This window comes from Neolamprologus multifasciatus, chromosome 16 (genome assembly GCF_963576455.1).
Source record: "Neolamprologus multifasciatus chromosome 16, fNeoMul1.2, whole genome shotgun sequence".
NCBI classification, from domain to species: domain Eukaryota; kingdom Metazoa; phylum Chordata; class Actinopteri; order Cichliformes; family Cichlidae; genus Neolamprologus; species Neolamprologus multifasciatus.
In genome coordinates this window covers 31405957-31426062 of record NC_140454.1, presented here as the reverse complement: position 1 = coordinate 31426062, position 20106 = coordinate 31405957, and the positions used below count along the sequence as shown (strand labels likewise).

The 20106-nt window shown below is 40.5% G+C and overlaps 1 protein-coding gene and 1 long non-coding RNA gene across 4 annotated transcripts in view; one reads left to right on the top strand and one right to left on the bottom strand.

The window, feature by feature from the left end:
• LOC146501073 (uncharacterized) overlaps positions 1–20106 on the bottom strand; it is a 404586-nt gene that overhangs the window by 117284 nt on the left and 267196 nt on the right. The gene's annotated exons all lie outside the window — the stretch shown is intronic.
• Positions 1–20106, top strand: part of dnah7 (dynein, axonemal, heavy chain 7) — a 71062-nt gene that overhangs the window by 36755 nt on the left and 14201 nt on the right. For 2 of the 3 annotated variants that reach the window (XM_085135179.1, XM_085135181.1), the window contains 18 exons: positions 1795–1950; positions 2134–2302; positions 3395–3521; positions 4053–4272; positions 4464–5090; positions 5189–5434; positions 5658–5887; positions 6060–6390; positions 6469–6815; positions 7480–7660; positions 7936–8121; positions 8828–8991; positions 12069–12223; positions 14314–14504; positions 16184–16317; positions 16449–16784; positions 16944–17070; positions 17368–17562. In XM_085135179.1, the coding sequence (XP_084991305.1) occupies positions 1795–1950; positions 2134–2302; positions 3395–3521; positions 4053–4272; positions 4464–5090; positions 5189–5434; positions 5658–5887; positions 6060–6390; positions 6469–6815; positions 7480–7660; positions 7936–8121; positions 8828–8991; positions 12069–12223; positions 14314–14504; positions 16184–16317; positions 16449–16784; positions 16944–17070; positions 17368–17562 (4122 nt within the window). The remainder of the gene's footprint in view (positions 1–1794; positions 1951–2133; positions 2303–3394; positions 3522–4052; positions 4273–4463; positions 5091–5188; positions 5435–5657; positions 5888–6059; positions 6391–6468; positions 6816–7479; positions 7661–7935; positions 8122–8827; positions 8992–12068; positions 12224–14313; positions 14505–16183; positions 16318–16448; positions 16785–16943; positions 17071–17367; positions 17563–20106) is intronic. The other variant, XM_085135180.1, reaches the window with a different exon arrangement.

The window sequence follows — 20106 nt, the reverse complement described above, 5'->3', positions numbered from 1 at the left end:
CCAGGCTAGAGTAAGTGCTGCGAGCACACCAATCATTTGGAGGCAGCTACAGAAGCCAGGTGTGAAATGACCACCTTGGAAGAATGCAGAGTGTCTCTCAGCAGTGCTTTGACTATTTATATCAAGGACTAATCCGTCCTCCATTCCTTTGCTTCATTAGTTCATCCATTAGCAAGTTCAAACTTCAGACTCTGGGGTGAGTGGAGATCATCTCACTGGGGAGTCTGCCTTGTACTCCACTGTCTGTCTGCCTGGCTGCCTGCTGAAGTGGCTCTGTCCCATGTCATAACCAGCAGACTGTGGCAGAATCCCAAATCTGGCACAAGTGATAAAGGCTCAGACTATGTGAATATGTATGGCACCGTGCCCGCACTTGTATCCTCGACCGACTACTTAAAGCAAATTCACCTGCACCACACTAATCTGGGGTGAGACTCAGACGAGTGGTGCTGCTGGTTTATAAATTGGGAAAGAGGGTGATACACTTTGTCTGCCTCTTGTGATCATTCACATCACATGCTCCCTTTGATTAAGCAGCTCATTATTCAAATAGTTTGACAACCTCCATATGACTGCTTAATATATGCTTATGCAGAAAGCAAGCTAAGGATGTGCTCTGAACCTAAAGATAAAATCCTAATAAAATGCATCAGCTCTCTATGTATGCTATGTTCCCTGTTCATATAAACACAGAAGGAGGTTTGTTCAGTGGGTGCCCGTTATTTTGAGCTTTTAGTAAAATAAATAAAATAAACTCATGCAGTTTGAAAAAGTCACTGATTTTACCGTTTTAGCCTGTGCACCATTACTTTAGAGCTTCTCCTCAGGGAGACACCTCATTTCACTATTTATTTTGGAGTCATTTTCAGGGATTAACTGAGAATTTTTTCTAATGAAATACATACTGACAGCCACTTTTAATATTAATTAGATTAAAAAGCTTATCTTAATCATTTATCCAGATAAAATTGAAAATGATCCTTTTTATGTGTATTTGTAACAGGTACTTTTGGTATGCTAATTTAAAATGGGGTGAAAATGAGCACAGTGTTTTTTGTTTGTTTTTTTTGTTTGTTGTTTGTTTGTGCTGCAATCAACAAGGTTATTAATTTTCTAGAAGTATTACTACTACTGACATACCTAGTTCTTTATAAATCACTTGTAGGATTTGAATAAACCAGAAAGAAAGCCTTTATGAGTATAAACCCTCCACTGAGTACAAGAGCAAGATTGCTGTTTGTCTCATGTCTTGGAGTGTGATACCTTGTTGTCGAAGTCAAAAATATTAAGCCAATTTGATGTAAATATCCAGAGGAACTTTTACCTAGTGCCTCTGATGTCGACTTTTTAGGTTAACAGAAGGTTTCAGTTAAGGCTGTGACATATACCTGGTTATAACATAGAGAAGATCAGCAGGAAAGGAGAGGAAGGTGATTTATTTTATATATAAGTTACACTAAAAGTAAATAAACTGAATAGCTGGAATAAGTTGGTGTGACCAATCTGGTGTTACTAGCGGAACACCAGATCTCTGATCATTGACACATTTCTGTGTGATGTGTTATTAGTGTTTGTTCTTGCTTTATATCTGTGTATCTTTTTTATTACAAAGTATTATGTGTTTACAGTTTATATTTTTGATACACTGATGTCCATTAAGATGCATTGCTCCTGGTGAATAAACAAATAATAAATAATGAACAAAGAAAGAAATGTAATATACTGTTTACCGTATGCTCCCATACCTTGAGATCTGATGATAACTTGTGTTCATATTTCAAATCTCTTGCCTAGGACTTCCTGTTGAATAAGATACAGAAGGATGTGTACACCCCATTGTTTATCAACTTCTCAGCCCAGACTACAGCTGCCCAGACACAAAACATTATTATTTCCAAGCTAGATAAGCGGCGCAAAGGAGTGTTTGGCCCTCCAGTGGGGAAAAAAATGGTAGCACCTCTTTATCACCTACATTTTTATTATTTTTGAACATCTTGTTTCTTTGCTGGTGTGCACTCGATCTATTGAACGTTAAACAGTGTGGCAGCGTACAGTTTTAAATACACCGGATAATTTGTTTTTCTCTAGTATATGCAGTTTAAGTTTAAGAATACTAATGTTACATTCTATTAGGTGGTATTTGTGGATGATGTAAACATGCCAGCGAGAGAGGTTTATGGTGCACAACCTCCTGTGGAGCTGCTTCGCCAGTGGCTTGATCACTGGAACTGGTATGACTTGAAGGACTGCTCCATGATTAATCTGACGGATATCCTGATCATATGTGCGATGGGACCACCTGGTAAGTAGCCGCTCTGATACTTAAAGGTTAATTAGAAATGCCATCAGCCAATGACAGAAACGTCAGTGCTTGATTAAAATGTTTGTAGTGTTCTTGTTTTTCTGTTGCTCGAGCGACGGTTGAGTCAGTGTCACAAACCATTTCCTGCCGTTTTGTGAGCTTCTCATTGCCTTAAGGTTTTTACAAATGGAAAAAATGCTTACCACATCTGTCTCCAATACAACAACCAGTGTAAACATGAAGGCAACCTCCTCCACTGAAGCAGCTGGCAGTGACAGCTGCAAAAGGAAGGGGATGGGAGCCACTCTCAGGTGGCCACATTTTTGGTGATGCGTGAGCTGACAGTTTTTTAGTTTTTCTGAGGTCTGCGAATCTGTGGCAGCCACTGAAACTAAATGCTGTCCCAAGTGTTTACCAGCTGCCACGGTGATAGCTGGTCAAGATGACTCATCTCAAGAATTCAAATAAAAACAAAAAAATTTCACATGTTTAATTAAACCAATAGATTTCATTAATGTATAATTTTTATGTTAAGTTTAGATTTTTTCTGGCTGTTGTTTGTCCCAATCAAAGAAGGTTGGAGGGATTGTCAATCTCAGGTAAAGGAGAGAGGAGAGGTACTGCGGCCTCAGTTGAGTTTTTCATTGATTTGACTGCTAGGTGCCCACCTTCTACACTTTGTTTCCCTGCATTAAACTATGACAGCAGGCCTCTTGTTCCTCTGGAAGCTGCTTGGTAGTCTGCCAAAACCACACTGGTTTTGCTGAGCTTCAGGTGATCGCAGTAACACCATGTGATCGTGGCTTCTATTGATCTTCTGTACTCAACCGTAAAAACTGTCTCAAAGGGAAGCCAGTATGTTTCTCACTGGAATCATGCCCTTCATTATATTGATAAAATGTCAATATATTAATAACTTGCATTTTGCAACAAAATGCGCTCAAAACCTTTGAACAAATTTCTTAAATTTTTACTACATATACTATACTGTGTAAGTCTGGACAGACAAGGATGTAAAATACTTGCTTTATCAGACTTCAAACTGTGAGTTAGTAATTCCAGTTTGTATTTTGTTGTCTGCTTTTTTTTTAGGTGGGGGGCGTAACCCTGTCACTCCTCGGTTCCTGCGTCACTTCAACATGATCACCATTAATGACTTTGATGAGAAGACCATGTATACAATCTTCTCCAGGATCACAAATTGGCATTTTACCATACGGTAACACTAACAATTAGGATGTTGAGACAGTAATTTTATTCAAATTTACCAAAAATATGTACCTGTGTAAATAACCATGCCTTGCATATACAGGATAATCAGTTACTCAATACTGCAGAAGATCTTTTTGAGCAAAATATAGTAAATACCAGCTAGGATCCAATTATTCTGTACATCAGTGTCTGTGTCAGTCATTTGAGGATTAAAGGTGGTACTTTTGCTCCCCCCCTTTTTGCTCTGCCACATTGTTTACTTCAGAGACCATAAGACCAAAAGCAATCAGATCTTTTGGACAGATTTCAGATCTCCACTAGCACTCATCCAGGCACATATGGCAGCTGCATTTTAAAAATATACATGTTTTAAAGACGTTTTTGCATTTTGAAAACAGTTATATTTGTTTGAAGATAGATTTTTGATAATACCATATATTTATGAGTTCAGTGTTTAGTTAAAACAACAATTACAGATTCATTTTTCTGACTAAACTCCAGGAACAGGATCTCAACAATGAATTCATTTGATTTGCAGGTTTTCATTCCCCAAGGCATTTGCTACTCTGACCTCTCAGATCGTCCATAGCACTATGTCAGTTTACCAAGAGGCCACCAAGAACCTGCTACCAACCCCCACAAAGTCCCATTACTTGTTCAATTTACGTGATGTCTCCCGGGTTATCCAGGGCATCTGCCTGTCACGGCCAGAGACTGCAGAGGAACAGTCTGTCATCAAACGGCTCTGGGTCCATGAGGTAATATTGTGCATTACAAACAGTATGAGGTATATGAAAGCAGCGTAACTAAAGTAACCTAACGTATTGCTGTGGAAAGTGGAAATACATTATAAAATAGCTTCAGTCAAGCCAACAAGATTTGGTGTTGAGATCTGTCCATATCTGTCTCTGCACATGTCTGTTTCTTTCCTTTTCTTGTTAATCCACAGGTCCTGAGGGTGTACTACGATCGACTGGTCCACGACACCGATCGATCCTGGCTTGTAAGTCATCTACAGGTTGTGTGTCAGACTCACATGAAGGAGAACTTCCATCAGCTTTTCCAGCATCTGGACCAGGACCAAGATGGAAAGGTGACTGAAGATGACCTGCGCAGCCTCATGTTTTGTGACTTCCATGACCCCAAAGGTGAGGACCGCAGCTACCGCGAAGTTCATGACTTAGATCGGCTACGACAGGTTGTGGAATCACACTTGGAGGAGTTCAACAACACCAGCAAAGCACCGATGAATCTGGTGCTCTTCCGTTTTGCCATCGAGCACGTGTGCCGGATTTCCCGCATCCTCAAGCAACCCAGTGGCCATGCCCTGCTGGTAGGGGTTGGTGGGAGTGGGCGTCAGTCTCTCACCCGTCTGGCTGCCTACATGGCAGAAGCAGAGCTTTTCCAGGTGGAAATATCCAAGACCTATGGAACCACTGAATGGCGCGATGACCTGAAACAAATCCTGAGGAAGGCTACGGAAGGAGAGGCTCATGGCGTTTTCCTGTTTACAGACGCTCAGATCAAAATGGAGTCATTCTTGGAGGACATTGGCAACTTGCTCAACACTGGTGAGGTAAAGTGGATGGAAGAGAGAGACTGACTTCATTCGGGTGAACAGATGGTGAAACATGGAGAAAAGGTGCGAAATTGTAAATATTTTCTTATTTCCAGGTGCCTAACCTGTTTGCGGTGGATGAGAAGCAGGAAATTTGTGAGCGAATGCGTGTGCTGGACAGGCAGCGTGATAGAGAAAAGCAAACAGATGGCAGCCCCTTGTCGCTTTTCAACATGTTCTTAGAGCGCTGTCGCACACAGCTGCATGTGGTGCTGGCCATGAGTCCCATTGGAGATGCTTTCAGGGACCGTTTGAGACGTTTCCCCGCACTCATTAACTGCTGTACTATTGACTGGTTTCAGGTGAGTGTATGTATGTTACATACATGTTTTGCTGTGCTTTTTGTCCCATCAGAGGTTTGCACTAATAGTTGACCAGTAAACACAGAGCATGTAATGTATTTCATGCTCCATGCTTCATTAGTAACTGATAACATTACCAGTACCACATAGCAGAGGGTAAATAGTAATGTCTGGAAGCACACCTGTTAAAAACAGGAAAACAACCTATTTCCTTCCTTGTTAGACTTGGCCTGAAGATGCCCTGCAGGCAGTGGCCTGCCGCTTCCTGGAGGATGTTGAGATGACGGAAGAGGCCCGAGAAGGCTGCATCACTATGTGCAAGAGCTTCCACACCTCAACCGTTAATTTGTCTCACCGCTTTTTGACTGAGTTGCAGCGTCACAATTATGTCACTCCAACCTCGTATCTGGAGCTCATTTCCACCTTCAAAGCTTTGCTGAAAACAAGAAGAGCGTAAGATCAAGATATATTTTATGTATCTCTATTCATTTGTAACGTTTTTTATTCAAGTGCTGCTTTTAGGTTTTAGTTTAAATTGACTTCATCGGTTGATGTGAATCAGCGGCACAAAAATCTAGTTTGCAGGTGTAAGTGTTTCCCTTTAATCCCTCTGTCCTTTGCTCAGTGAGGTGATGAAGATGAAAAGTCGCTATGAGGTCGGTCTGGAAAAGCTGGAATCAGCTGCAGAACAAGTGGCTACCATGCAAGTTGAGCTAGAGGCTCTACAGCCACAGCTGCTTGTAGCTAGCAAAGAGGTAGATGAGATGATGGTGGTGATTGAACATGAATCTGTGGAGGTGGCTGAGACAGAGAAGGTGGTGAAAATAGATGAAGCAGTGGCCAACGAACAAGCCATGGCTGCCAAAGCTATCAAGGATGAATGTGATGCTGATCTGGCTGTAGCTATGCCCATCCTGGAGTCGGCCCTGGCTGCGTTGAATACTCTGACCCCTCAGGTAAAAGCTGAATATTTTAATATGGCTCAAAGGCTAAATGTAGTGTACAGCAAATAGTGATTATGATTCTGTCAACAGGATATCACAGTGGTGAAGTCCATGAAAAGCCCACCCACAGCAGTCAAGCTGGTTATGGAGGCAATTTGCATTCTTAAAGGCATCAAACCAGATCGTGTGCCGGACCCCTCAGGCTCTGGTAAAAAAGTGGAAGACTTTTGGGGCCCAGCCAAAAAGCTTCTGGGAGACCTAAGGTTTCTCCAGAGCCTCCATGAGTATGACAAAGATAACATTCCTCCAAATCTTATGGCCATCATCCGCACCAAGTACATTACCAACCCAGACTTTGTGCCAGAAAAGATTAGAACTGCATCCACTGCAGCTGAGGGTATGTGTAAGTGGGTTTGTGCCATGGACAAGTATGACAAGTAAGTAATATTCTCATCTTGTGTTCTTAGTTCTGAAAACTAATGTATATGTATCAAGCCTGGGCAAGCTTTTCATCCGTCTTAGTGATTAACATGAGGCTTAGTTAGCTTCAAAGGGGTAATAAGTTTCTGCCTGTATACCATGAATATGCCAGGTCCCAAGTGATTCATCTGCAAGGCCAATTCCAAGATATGACTCATTGAAAAGGAAATGTTAGCATCATTATTGTTGTGACATTCTTAAATGCTACTTTTATTTATTGATGCAAAGTTTGTCATAAAATTTAATTTTCCTGTCTGCAGTGAAGTTCTTAATATTTCTCAACAACAGTGTCCAGTTTCATTATAAGGATGGCATCGGGTGACACTTTCCATACACAGTAAAAGCCTTAATTTAAAAACAATAAGATGAGATATTATTTAATTCATATTTTCATGCTGCCACGTAGTATGAAGTATTTCATCTTTTATGTTCCGAAAGCAGTCAAGAAGTTGCAGAACTTTGATGTCTGTTAATTCATATTCATGCAGTGTAGATGAGTAATTTTGTAAAGATAAACTAACTCATAATGGTTTGTTTCACCTGTACTTCACACATATCTAGTAAATTACTCTTATGTATTTCACATTTAGATTTATGAAGATAAGATTATATGTTTTTCAGAGTTGCCAAGGTGGTGGCTCCAAAGAAAGAGAAGCTGGCACAGGCTGAAGGGAAGCTAAAGGTGGCCATGGAGGGCTTGAGGAAAAAGCAGGCTGCTCTAAAAGAAGTCCAAGATAAACTTGCAAAGCTTCAGAAGACTTTGGATGCCAATAAAAACAAGAAAGCTGACCTAGAGAGTCAGGTTTGCTATCTCTGATGGAGAATCCAATTGATTTTAATAATTGCCATATTTGAAATTTTAAACAGATCTGATCACTGGAAATGATCATATCTATTACGTGTTCTGTAAATGTTAAAATATAACAGTCAGCAGTTTCTCCACTGAATGTAAACAAATGTATGCAGTTATTCATCAACACCAAAAAAACAACAAAGAAAAGAATATTGCACAGACAGGAATCAAGTACACTGTTTTTGAACTGTTGTTCAGTTTCCTTTTGTAATGATATCTTCCAGGTTGATCTTTGCAGTAAGAAGCTGGAGCGAGCAGAGCAGCTCATTGGAGGTTTGGGTGGGGAGAAGACTCGCTGGAGTGAAATGGCCTTACAACTTGGAAACCTCTACAATAACCTGATTGGGGACATCCTCATCTCAGCAGGCATAGTAGCTTACCTGGGAGCATTCACGTCAAGCTACAGACAGGTACAGACCATAGATTGTATTGAAAATAGCTTAATGACTTTTTTTATGGCTCTGCCATAAAAAGCTGATGGTGTGTTGTTGTCACTCTAGCTGGAAGGGGGCGAGAACACCTACATTTGTGAACGCAAGTTTCAAGTTTTCTGAAAATCTTATGAATGTGATAACTTGAAAACGCGGTGAACGCTCTGTATTATTGTAGGGTCTATACCTCAGAATGTAAAGTGCCCTGAGGCCATTTTTGTTGTGATTTGGTGCTATATAAATAAAACAGAAACTTTGTACCATAGGTGCATCTACTAAAAATCTCAGATGAGTTCAAATCTCAGTGATTTCCACTTCTCTGGGTAGAGTAAGTTTTCTGAAAATCCTGTGAATGTGATAACTTAAGAACAAGACGATGTAGGATTTTGAAATTGATACTATAGGTGTATCTGCCTGGAGACTGAAGGGTAGCACTGGCAGTCACCAGTATTTTTATTGTTAGCTATTGAAAGCGAAATGCAAATTAGCATTTTAACCCAAAAGATGAATTTCAGCAGTGCTAACACACTAGCTAAACTAAGCTATCAGAAATTTAAAAAGAACACTGGGTACACCAGTGTCTTCGGGTAAAATGGGCAGGTGATGTATTTGGTAGCAGGTTAGTGTGTTTGTCTGCATCTAGGAAAATGAAGAAAGTCGTTACTAGTAATCTGCTGCTTTCCAGGATCAGACACAGGAGTGGATGAATCTTTGTAAGAGCAGAGAGATCCCATGCTCCCGCAACATGTCTCTAATGAAATCGCTGGGTGATGCAGTAAAAATTCGCGCGTGGACCATCGCTGGCTTGCCATCGGACAGCTTCTCCATAGATAACGCAATCATAATCTCGTAAGTCCAACTTTCAAAGGCCCAAATATTACCGTAATGTTTAACATTGTATTTACTCTGACTTAAATGGACTTGACTTAAATGATCTTGTATGTGAATTCTTTACAGAAAACGGAATTAAATTGAAAGGAGAAAGACAGGATTTTGAAAATCTCTCAAAGGCAAAAATAGAAGGAGAAAAGAGAACTTGAAATAGACTTTTCACCAAAGCACTTTAGAGGTGCACTGCACCTTTGGATTGTTGCTGTAATAGAGACAAGGGTATTTTATTACTCTGCAGGAATGTGTTTAGATGCAGTGTTTGAGGTCATTGTATATGTGGATTAACAAAGAACCAGGATAAAATTGGTCAGTTTGTCTAAAATGAATAGTAAAAAAATAACACTGTTTGTGTAAACCAGGGGTAGGCAACCTTTCTGATGATGTGTGCCAGTCAATGTGCCATATAATTGCATTAGCAATAAATTTAATAATGCTCTATATTAACAGTTACACACTATATAGAACAACTTTATAGAATTATATTTATTTGCAGATGTTGGCAGCTATCAGCGAATAGTTATCAGCTACTTTGAAACAAAAAAAAAGACTTTTTATCCATAACAGCAAATGAACTGTACAACAGCAAATGCTATTTATGGTCTCCTTACAACAATGATAAGAAAAATAAACTGAGCGATATGGCATGTTTGTTAATACAGGGATACACATGTGAATCTGATCTCTGGTCTCCCACTCAGAGACACGGGTCTCCGAGTGTCCAGTGTTCAGATGGCTACCTGAGAGAAAATCTGCTCACACAGATATGTAGAGCCAAATACTGTCAATAATGCCTCTGCAATATTCTGAAGACAGTTAAATTTGACAGGTAGTGATGTCCAGCAGCTGAAAATGCAAGCTCCATGAACACGCACAGCTATGGATTCCAGCTGCGTTCATAGTTCTGCAAACTTTGACCTCCACATAGTCAAGCTTTTCAGTTCAATCAGCTGCATTTCGATGTCCTCTGTGTCCAGCCAGTTAATGCGAGACAAACCCAGCTGCTCATTAAACCTTTCTGGTTTGATCAGAAAAGAACACATTGGTCCATACAGCTGAAAGTCCTGAAAACACATAGTGAATTCTATCTCGAGTCTACGGATGTATCTGTGTATTTCCATGGGGCTGATGCTGCACTGAGTGGACAGCTCCTGAAGCATTTGAAGTGTCGGAATTTAGCCAATTACAAGTTGAATCTGGTAGTTGGGGTTGTTAGCTAAGATACCGTCCTTAAGAAGCGGCACAACTAATGTGTCTATGCGAGCTAATTTGCGATGTGCACCGCTGGCCCGGCCATTTCTTTTTTTAATGCACCATCTCAGATTAATTCACTGTGGTGCCCAGGGCTGGACTGGGACAAAAAACCGGCCTGGGCATTTTGACTAGAGACCAGCCCACCAGGTATTGAAGCCATAAAGCCTTTGAATGAAAATGAAAATTGTTATGACAGTGATGTACACTGTCTTGTTGGTTTATGTATGATTTCTATACATTTTACATCAGATAAAAACTTTAGTTGTAAGATCCAGATAATTATTTATTAAAAGCGAGACATTTTAAATGAGAATAAGAAAGAAAAGTATTTTTTGTGCCCCCCTTTCCCTGTTAATGCCCTACCTAGCCCCCCTGGCAAAACTTTTCTAGACCCGCCCCTGCACAATTTATCGCTGTCAGCTACGTAGAAAAGGATCCTGGTGTTATTTGTCTCTCAGAAACAGTTCATAACTTCCCTTCAACTCATTCATGTCACCTAAAAGGTAAACCTGTTTCTCCATCACAGCTCTGATGATTCAGTAAGGACATCTCCTGGTTTCATCTTCATGTTTCCCTCTCACCAGATATACAAACCAACATCATGACCAGCAGCTTTTACAGCTGTGGCTCCAGCAAACATCAGCTGATACTAGAAAGTAATATTAAATAAATTCTAACAACAGCTGATCAAGCTTAAACGTGCTGCTGTTGTTTAGCGACATCCGCTGGTTTCCTCTTTCTGGCGCAAAGTGGGCGATAAACAAACAAGAGAGAAAAGCCGATCAGCTGATCATTGATCATTGAAATAGCAAAAAGAGAGGGAGTGGGAGAGAATGAGAGAAGAAGAGGCAGCTGACAGCGTAACGACAGAATAACTCCAGCTTTGTGTCTTTTCCATCCTAGCTGAAGTACGGGACAAACTGTGTTCCTTTTCAGCTCAATATGAAACACATAATATTTTCTCTGAATACCAGACGATTCAGTTTTTTACGGGACGGTTGGCAACTCTACTAACTAACCTTATGAATAAAATAAAGTTCACTATCAGGAACATCAAAGCACCCACCCAGCTGTATAGAAACTCCGTCATGCTAGCTAGTACGCAGTACAAGTTATTGTAACTGACTGTAAAAAGTCAGCACAACGAAAATAAACTCCACCTAAACTTGGTTTATATCTGACCCAGATAGACTGCAGGTCATAACTTCTTACCTGAAGTTCAGTTCATTGACAGTCAGACCGGTGGCTGCCTCGGGTCTCTCCTCCTCCTGCCTCCCCTTTCCCTCGTCTACCTGCTGGCCTCGTTGGAAGCTCCTCCATTGCCACCACCAAACAACTGAGTTATTTTTACACATCGGCCAGCATCTGGCCAATCCACTATTTTTCATTGTTTATACCGTAAAACAACAACAACATAAAAACGAAAAATCACCATTGGGCATACCGGGCATGGCCAGTCCAGCTATGGTAATGCCATCAGTTGACCGTTCGTGTGCCAGCTGTGGCATGCATGCCCAGGGTTGCCGACCCCTGCTGTAAACGAAGAACAAAATTGTGCTGTAGTCACAGTACTATTGCCACTGGGGTTCTATCCAGCTGTGAACTGCCCAACTGCGCTCAGTCGGTTTTCACCTCTCAGCTGCTCTCTGCATCGCAGTTGTTGTTCTTCAGCATTCCCCCCAAGAGACCCTGTATGTCTCACAGTTAAAAAGATCTTTCTCACTGACAAGGTGGCCTCATTTGATCACACACTGCTTTGTGTGTGTGTGTGTGTGTGTGTGTAGTAATGCCAGGCGGTGGCCATTGATGATCGATCCTCAAGGCCAGGCCAACAAGTGGGTGAAAAATATGGAGAAGGCCAACAACCTGCATGTTATTAAACTGAGCGATGCTGACTTTGTACGCACTCTGGAGAATTGTATCCAGTTTGGCACACCAGGTAAGTATAATAATTCTTCTAGTTCAATGCGTCTGCCATGGCTGCCTCGACCACACTGTTGCACTCCCTGTTACTGCCTGCTGAGGTCTCTCTTTACCACAGAAACTAATTACTGCTGCCCCAAGACTGCAGCTCTCTTTTGTTTTCTGTTGTTCTGTAGCGGCAAAATTGAAATTAGCTATGTTTCTGAGTGAGACATTTCTGAGTGAGCCTTTATTCGGCCTAATGTACTGTTAATATGTCAGACCACTATAGATCACATAAAAGCTCAGGAGAAATCAATTATATGTTCTGCATTTATTTTTTCTCCTGCCCGGTGTTAGGCTCAAGCTGCGATGTGTAGGCAGATGTGACGATGTTTTTGGACCATTTTTATGTGTCCAAGTGTGGTTGAGGCAGCCATGGGTCTGATTTTATTAATCTCTGTAGCCCCGAAGTGGAAAAGCATTCAATCCCCAGTGCTGCTGTGTAGATGTGACCTTTTGGTCCTCAAACTGGTTTCAGAAAAGAGCCCACTATGTCTCATAGAAAAGTATACAACATTTTTTTAAAAGTTGTGGTATAATATTGTAGATAATTGCTTCTCATATTATTTTGAAGGGGCCACAGGGGGGCAACTTCAAGAAGGAATTAAAACTCAGAAACAGAGAAAGCTGCACCACCATTACAGATACATCTAAATAATGAGCTGACCCAGCCAGCCGCTAGGTCTTTGCTTACTGCGAGGCTAACAGCTCAGAGAGTAACTTGTCCTTTTACGGCGCAAAAGAGTCCCCTGAGGGTACAGTTTCATCCTTCACAGCCTGTTTTCTTATTTCACAGTTTTACAGTTTCTTGCTGTTTGTATTGCCACTTATAATCCTGATGATGCACTACTATTCTTTCTTTTAGCACGGTTGGGCTGGTGCTTTCATGGCAAATCTCCTAGGATATGCATGTGTTTATTAAATTTAAAAACATGCTTTTTAATCTGGTAACATATATTAAATATTTATGCCTATAAAGGGTTGACCTGCTTTGGTAACTAACTTGTGAAAGAAAGTTCATCAGCTATCACTCCATCTGAAAACTGAAGAAAAAGTTAGTTACCACCTAAAGGCAAAATGTCAATTATAGATGGGCTGATGTTGGTAACATGAGAAGAGCATTATCATACTTAATGTGAAATCGTATTAATAATGATGTCATGGGAGTAAGGCGATTGCATTTTCATGTGCTTCACTGATTTCTTGATATTACTCATGTTTGCAACTGCAGTGGAAGTTCACGGTTGAGTACTAATCACAGAAAGCTGAAAGACAGTTTGCGTTTAACTTTGATTCATCACATAACTTATACTATATAGTTTATGCGAGCCAGGAATGCATCAGCACAACTATTACAAGTCTCTGTATGGAGTATAAACTTTCGTTGTTGGGAAGGGTCTCCCACTGCTCCTTAATATGATTTTAAAGATTTTTAAATTGAAAGAACATTTTCAAGCAAGATGCAGAGTACTTTCCAGAGGCAGGAACATGGCCACAATGACATGAAGTGAGAGTCCTGCATGAAATAAATGCACCATGAAATAAGTAAAATGACAAGCCGTGACACAATGCAGTACAGCGCATTTAAATCAAAACAACTGAATAAAACTAATATTAGAGAGAGATGTAAAATGAAACATGACAACAGTGAAATGATAATGGTGAAAAAAAGTTGTATTAGATAGTTAAATTGAGTAAAGAATTAAATATCAAAGCCAAAAGACCAGATTAAAGACCATTTATAGTGTATTTTTAACCAGAAATTGAAACATTTGGTATGAACTTTTTCACAGGTAGAGCAGGCGACCGTATGCAGGGTTTGAATGCGTGTTTCGCCCAGTTCTGCCAAAATGGCTAACTGGTGATCTATAAGATACTGGTAAAGGTGTTGTAGGTAAAATGCTTTGACTTGGTTGAAGAGTTTGGAAATATTTGAAGCTTTGAAGCAGCTCAGCTGTTGAGGCAGTAGTGTTGGTCGCCTTAGACAGTTTGACAGCTTTTTATATTCATAAAGACGTCTCTCTCTTGATTAGAAAAAACATTGATTTGAACATTTTCTGTCAGTGCTGCTGGAGAATGTCGGTGAGGAGCTGGATCCCATCCTGGAGCCTCTGCTGCTTCGACAGACCTTTAAACAGGGCGGTGCATTGTGCATCCGTCTGGGAGACTCTACCATTGAGTATGTTCCTGACTTTCGCTTCTACATCACTACCAAACTACGCAACCCTCACTACCTGCCTGAGACTTCTGTCAAGGTACTGTAGGGATACTGCCGTCACCACTGTTCTGCTTTTCTTCTCCCTACTATAGGATAAAGTGCAGTAATTATAACTATGAAACCTTTTTTCATGTACTGAAGTCCATTTGGAAGGTGCAGTAGGATGCAAGACTGGTAGTGCAGGTTTGCAGCAGTTTCATTATAATGGCTTGCTGGGAGTTTCACTGGCCAGCTTGTTGGATCAAGTATCTGAGCATCCAGAAAGAACTTGAATGGATAAAATTCCCGGCGATTAGCTTTAATGTTTTAATTCTACGTTGTGGCGACACGCAGTGAAACCTTCTACCCAACATATTCCATCACTGAGATGTAAATCTGATACCACCTTTAGTTAAAGCAGAGGATAGCATTCATAGTCACCACACATAACAGTGCTGTTTACAGCAAGTTTCAGTGTTGCTGTAACGAGCTGTATGCAGTCCTTCATGTATTCTGTACTAACCTCTTCCACACAGATGGAGCTACAACCCTTTAATTGTGTCACAGCTAAGGATAGATGTATCTACCACAACAGAGCCAACAAAGAAGGGAATAATAAAACACAAGCACACACATAAACCAACAGAGTCATCTGCAGGCTTCTGCCTTTAAAATATCAATAATAATAGTGATAAATAGCATCATTTAGAACTCAGGTTTGATTTTCGTTTTGTTTTTTTATTTAAAGTTTTCATTTGATATCAGATGAGATCTACTTTTCTTCTTTGGCTCTTAGTTATTGATACCACCCAAATGACATTCTTACCTCAATAACACAGTGAATCATTGTTCAGTGATATCACCTATATCACCTTCCCAGTGGAACACAGCCCCCATCCACCCTGAAAAAAGGATTCCAAGAAAAGGAGCATTAAAGGAAAATTGCATTACTGAGAGGCAAGGGGTTGGAAAGCATTACAGAAGATCACATTTCAAGCATCTATTTGCAGGGGCTCTCCTCTTTATGGGCAGCCATTAGATTGATTCAACTCATTTTTCACAGCTGGCTCAATTCTTCCCTTTTTCCCCCTCATTTTGCTTAAATCTTTTTTTTTGTCTTCTGTACAGTACACTATGAGTTTCCATTATTCCCATTAAACCCTATTTGAAATGCAATAGCTCCAAATACAAGAGGGTAAGCATCTAGAAAAAAAGCCCTTAGGAGCGCAAGGGACGAGGCGAGGCAAAGAAGGAGGGTGTATGTGTGAAAAGGACAAACTGGAGATTTATACAGGCTCTGAGTCTTTACCACCAGCTGAGTGGGTCTCACGGCATCAATAGAAATGGAATTAAGCCCCGAAGAAGTGCACTCGTTTATTAGGGCAGAGAGTAGATAGCATATATAGGCTTTTAACCTCCGGGTAAGTGCAGCGCAGGATGACTACGCCTGTGGTAAAAGACACTCCTTCAACTCCTGCAACACCTTTCCACAGAAAAGGAGAAAAAAGTAAATGCATCCTACCTGTACTTTGCCAAGGCTGAAGCAGTTACTGGAATTGATTGGGTAGGAGGTTTGGCCAGGAGAACAGTTCTAAAGCCGAGCCGATCAACACTTCACGTTAATGGCTGAGAAAAAGGGCGGACACCTTTCTCTGAAACATACACACGTACATCACTTATTCTTCAACGATTATGTCTCCATAGTTGTACGTGAAGTGGATATTCTGTGTGATGTAGGTGACTCTGCTAAACTTCATGATCACTCCAGAGGGCATTCAAGACCAGCTACTGGGCATTGTGGTAGCCCGGGAGAGGCCTGACCTGGAAGAAGAGAAACAGGTTCTCATTCTGCAGGGAGCAGAGAACAAAAGGTACAGAGGCATATGTTAGGCCAAGGTCAAATCCATTCAACTAATTCAATAAAATCTCTACTTCCCCGAGTGAAAAATACTGTAGACTATTAATTCAGAGTTTCTTCCTTTTTTTTTCTTTTTTTTTTCAGACAACTGAAGGAGATCGAGGACAAAATCTTAGAGGTCCTGTCCTCCTCTCAGGGCAACATCCTGGAGGATGAGACTGCCGTCGAGATCCTCTCTGCTTCCAAGGTGCTTGCCAACGAAATCTCAGAGAAGCAGGCCGTGGCCGAGGTGACAGAGAAGAAGATTGATGAGACCCGCATGGGTTACACACCTATTGCCGTGCATTCGGCAATCTTGTTCTTCTCTATTGCTGACCTGGCTAACATTGAACCCATGTACCAATACTCCCTCACCTGGTTTATTAACCTCTTCATCAGCTCCATTGAGAGCTCAGACAAGAGTGATGACTTGGAGCAGAGGTAGGCAGGCCTGACTAATGTACTAGCAAAATACTAGTTCCTGCTGGTCACCAAAACAGTGTTTTAAAGGTCTCTGTTAAAAAAATTAAATGCAATGCTGGTGATGGTGAATTAATGTGATTAAAGATTATTAAATGATGGCATGCGTCTCTTTTTCAGACTGCAGATCCTGAGAGACCACTTTACCTATACACTGTATGTGAATGTGTGTCGCTCTCTGTTTGAGAAGGATAAGCTACTTTTTTCCCTCTGCCTCACTGTCAGCCTGCTTATGCATAGCAAGCTGGTAGGAATTTACACATGCACAGACACACATTTGATAATGGAGAACACACACATATTGTTTGGGTTTTGTTTTTTTTTTAATAAGTGATTAGATAATCAAACAAGCTCCTTAGTGTCAGTTTTCAGCTCTGGTCTTCTCGAGGATTGTTTTAGATTATCTGTTTCTTCTATTTCCAATTTGCATAAACTACTTATCCAAAGATAATCCCCCAAATTGTCAAGCATTAATCCACTTAATTACAAATTCTGGTCATTCTGCTGCTGTGTTAACAGGACATGTCACTAATTAATGTTTTAGGTGGAAGAGGGGGACTGGCGCTTCCTTCTAACGGGCGGTGTGGGCCTGGACAACCCCTACTCCAATCCCTGCACCTGGCTGCCTAAAAAGTCTTGGGATGAGATATGCCGCTTGGATGCGATGGAACATTTCAAAGGGCTGCGTCAGGACCTGACAGGCTGCAGAAATGAGTGGAAACAGGTCTATGACAGCCCAGTAAGTCGCCTCTCGTTGGGTTTGTTGAATATAGTAAAAAAGTATGGTGACATTTTTCATTTATTGTTCTAGTTTAAACTCAGAAAAATAAACTTTGATGTAGTCTGTATTAAGTACACTTGAAATGAAATATTCAAGTCGGTTTATGTTTTAATTGTGATGATTATGGTTTATAGCATATGAAAATCAGAATTTCAGTGTGCTATTGGTACCATTGCATTGGCAATATTAACAATTATAGAGAAGACTGCTGATTCAAGAAGTAGAATCTGCCTCCATGCACAGGAATGGAGCTACAACTGTCTGAGCCAGAGACCACATCAGAATATTCTACCTGGACTTTTGCTCAGTGGTTCAAAGTCTTCTTTTCAGATGAAAGTGCATTTTGCTTTTTATTCGGAAATCAAAGCATCCTACCGTCTGGAGGAAGAGTGGAGAGAATCAAAAGGTGTTTCAAATCCAGTGAAGTTGGCCAGTGTTGGGTGCTATGTTATCTGCTTATGTTGGTGGTGGTTAGCCCACTGTGTTTTATCGAGTCAGCCATCTACCAGAGCACTTCATGTTTCCATCTACAGAACGCTTTATGTGGATGCCGATTTTCTTTTCTCCACCAGAAGTTTGCGTCTACCCAAAATCCCAAAACTGCTACCAAATGGTGTTTTGACCATGTTGTCAGTGTCCTTTATTGGCCAGCTAGCTGAAAGAGACTATATGGGGTATTGTCAAGAGGAAGATGAGAAAGATCCAACCCCAAAATACAGATCAGCTGCTATCAAAGGGGCAGTAAATCATCCTAAAATGTAAAGTTAATCAATATTAAACATTAATTTAGCTGCTGTGGCTTGTGTCATATTTTAGGAAGTGTGTTAACCTCTAGGTGGAAGTGAGTTTGGTTACAGTTTACATCAAACTGGGCCTCTTTTGGTGTCAACAGAGTATTGAAATGAAAACATCTGTCTGCAGTCTGTTGGTTTGATAGATCAGAGTGGATCCACTGACCCAAAGTTTACTTTAGAAAATTAATATGTACATCAAAAGATTTAACAATTATTATTTTTTGTTTGTTTCTATGTCTTTCATCTCGCCCTCTTACCCAAACCTTATAGATTAATTACTTGACGTACAGCTGACAAAATATTATAATTATTTTTCTTGTGGGTGTTATCTGTGTCCTGCGGGTGGCATGGTGATGGTTTCCTGGTTTAAACGACCACCAGCTGTTTGAGGCCTTTCTGTGTGGAGGTTGCATGTTAACCGGTGATTCTAAATTGTCTGTAGGTATGAATGGTTGTGTCTCTGTGTCACCTTGTTACAAGCTTGTGAGCCTGTCCAGTGTGCACTCTGACTCTTTCCCTGTGGCAGCTGGGATAGACTCCAGCCCCAGAATTGGATGTGTAAGTGGAAGAAGATTGATGGATGCATTGAGCGTTTTGGAAGTGCTTGTCTTGTAGACACAGACTAGAGTAAAAGTTGCTGCTTTGCTGGTGAAAGCACAACAAGAAACAGAGTCTTAATTTCTTCTTAATATGAGTAAAAGTGTTTGATTGGCTGTGCAGATGCAAAACAATCAAACCTTGGGAAAACAGTGAATGAGGTAAAATAGCAGCATTAAACACAAGTCCAGCTTCGCCCAACTTTAAGCTTAGCAGGGTGGCTCTGTGGAATCTCACAACTGGGGTGCAGCGGCGCTCCCCCCTTGCCTGCCTGGGAACAATGTGGATGCAGAGTACTTCAGTTTATATATTCAGTGTAGCATGTGTGCTTTGACTATTTTACCACCTTTTGTCTTGGCTAGATTTTCTTTTATTAACCATAACATGTGTTCTCACTTTGATTCCACACACATGCCATAATTTGATTCGTTACATTGTTATCTTTTTTCTTTTTAGTTTTGTCAATACAACATTACTTCAAATATTGTATTTTTTTTTTAAATTAATGATAGACATGCCAAACAAATCATAGGATTAGTTGTTTTCCCATACTGTACCCTCCTATAGTACAAGAAAATGTCTGATTCAAAAATATTGGCCCTGTTCAAATTAGCTTTTTTATTAATTTTTAAAGCCACTGATTGATCTGATTTATCTGATTGAAGTTTTAACTTTGTACTTTGTTTTAAGATGCTTTTTTCAATTATTATACGTGTAGTGAATATAAAGGGCATACAGAACAAAGGAGGTTGAAGAGGGAAACATTTTCCTGTCAGATTATGATGCACACAGAGACACTGTCCATCTTTGAAACACAGAGAATCACAAACTGAGGTTTCATCTAATCTAATCAAATCTATTCAGCTCCTGTTGTGCTCTTCACATCTATGCAATCTAAATGCAAGAACAGCTGCTTAATCAATGTGTGGCGCATTCAAACATGCGTGCGGCGTACAGACTTGTGTCTTTGCCGTCGCACATACGTACACACAAACCATCTTTGATTTATAATCAACAAAATCAGCCACAACACTTCTGTCTAATTAAATCGAGTTTGTTCCAGTTGTAGAATTCACATTTATTCAATTTTGATGTAAGAACAGCTGTTCAA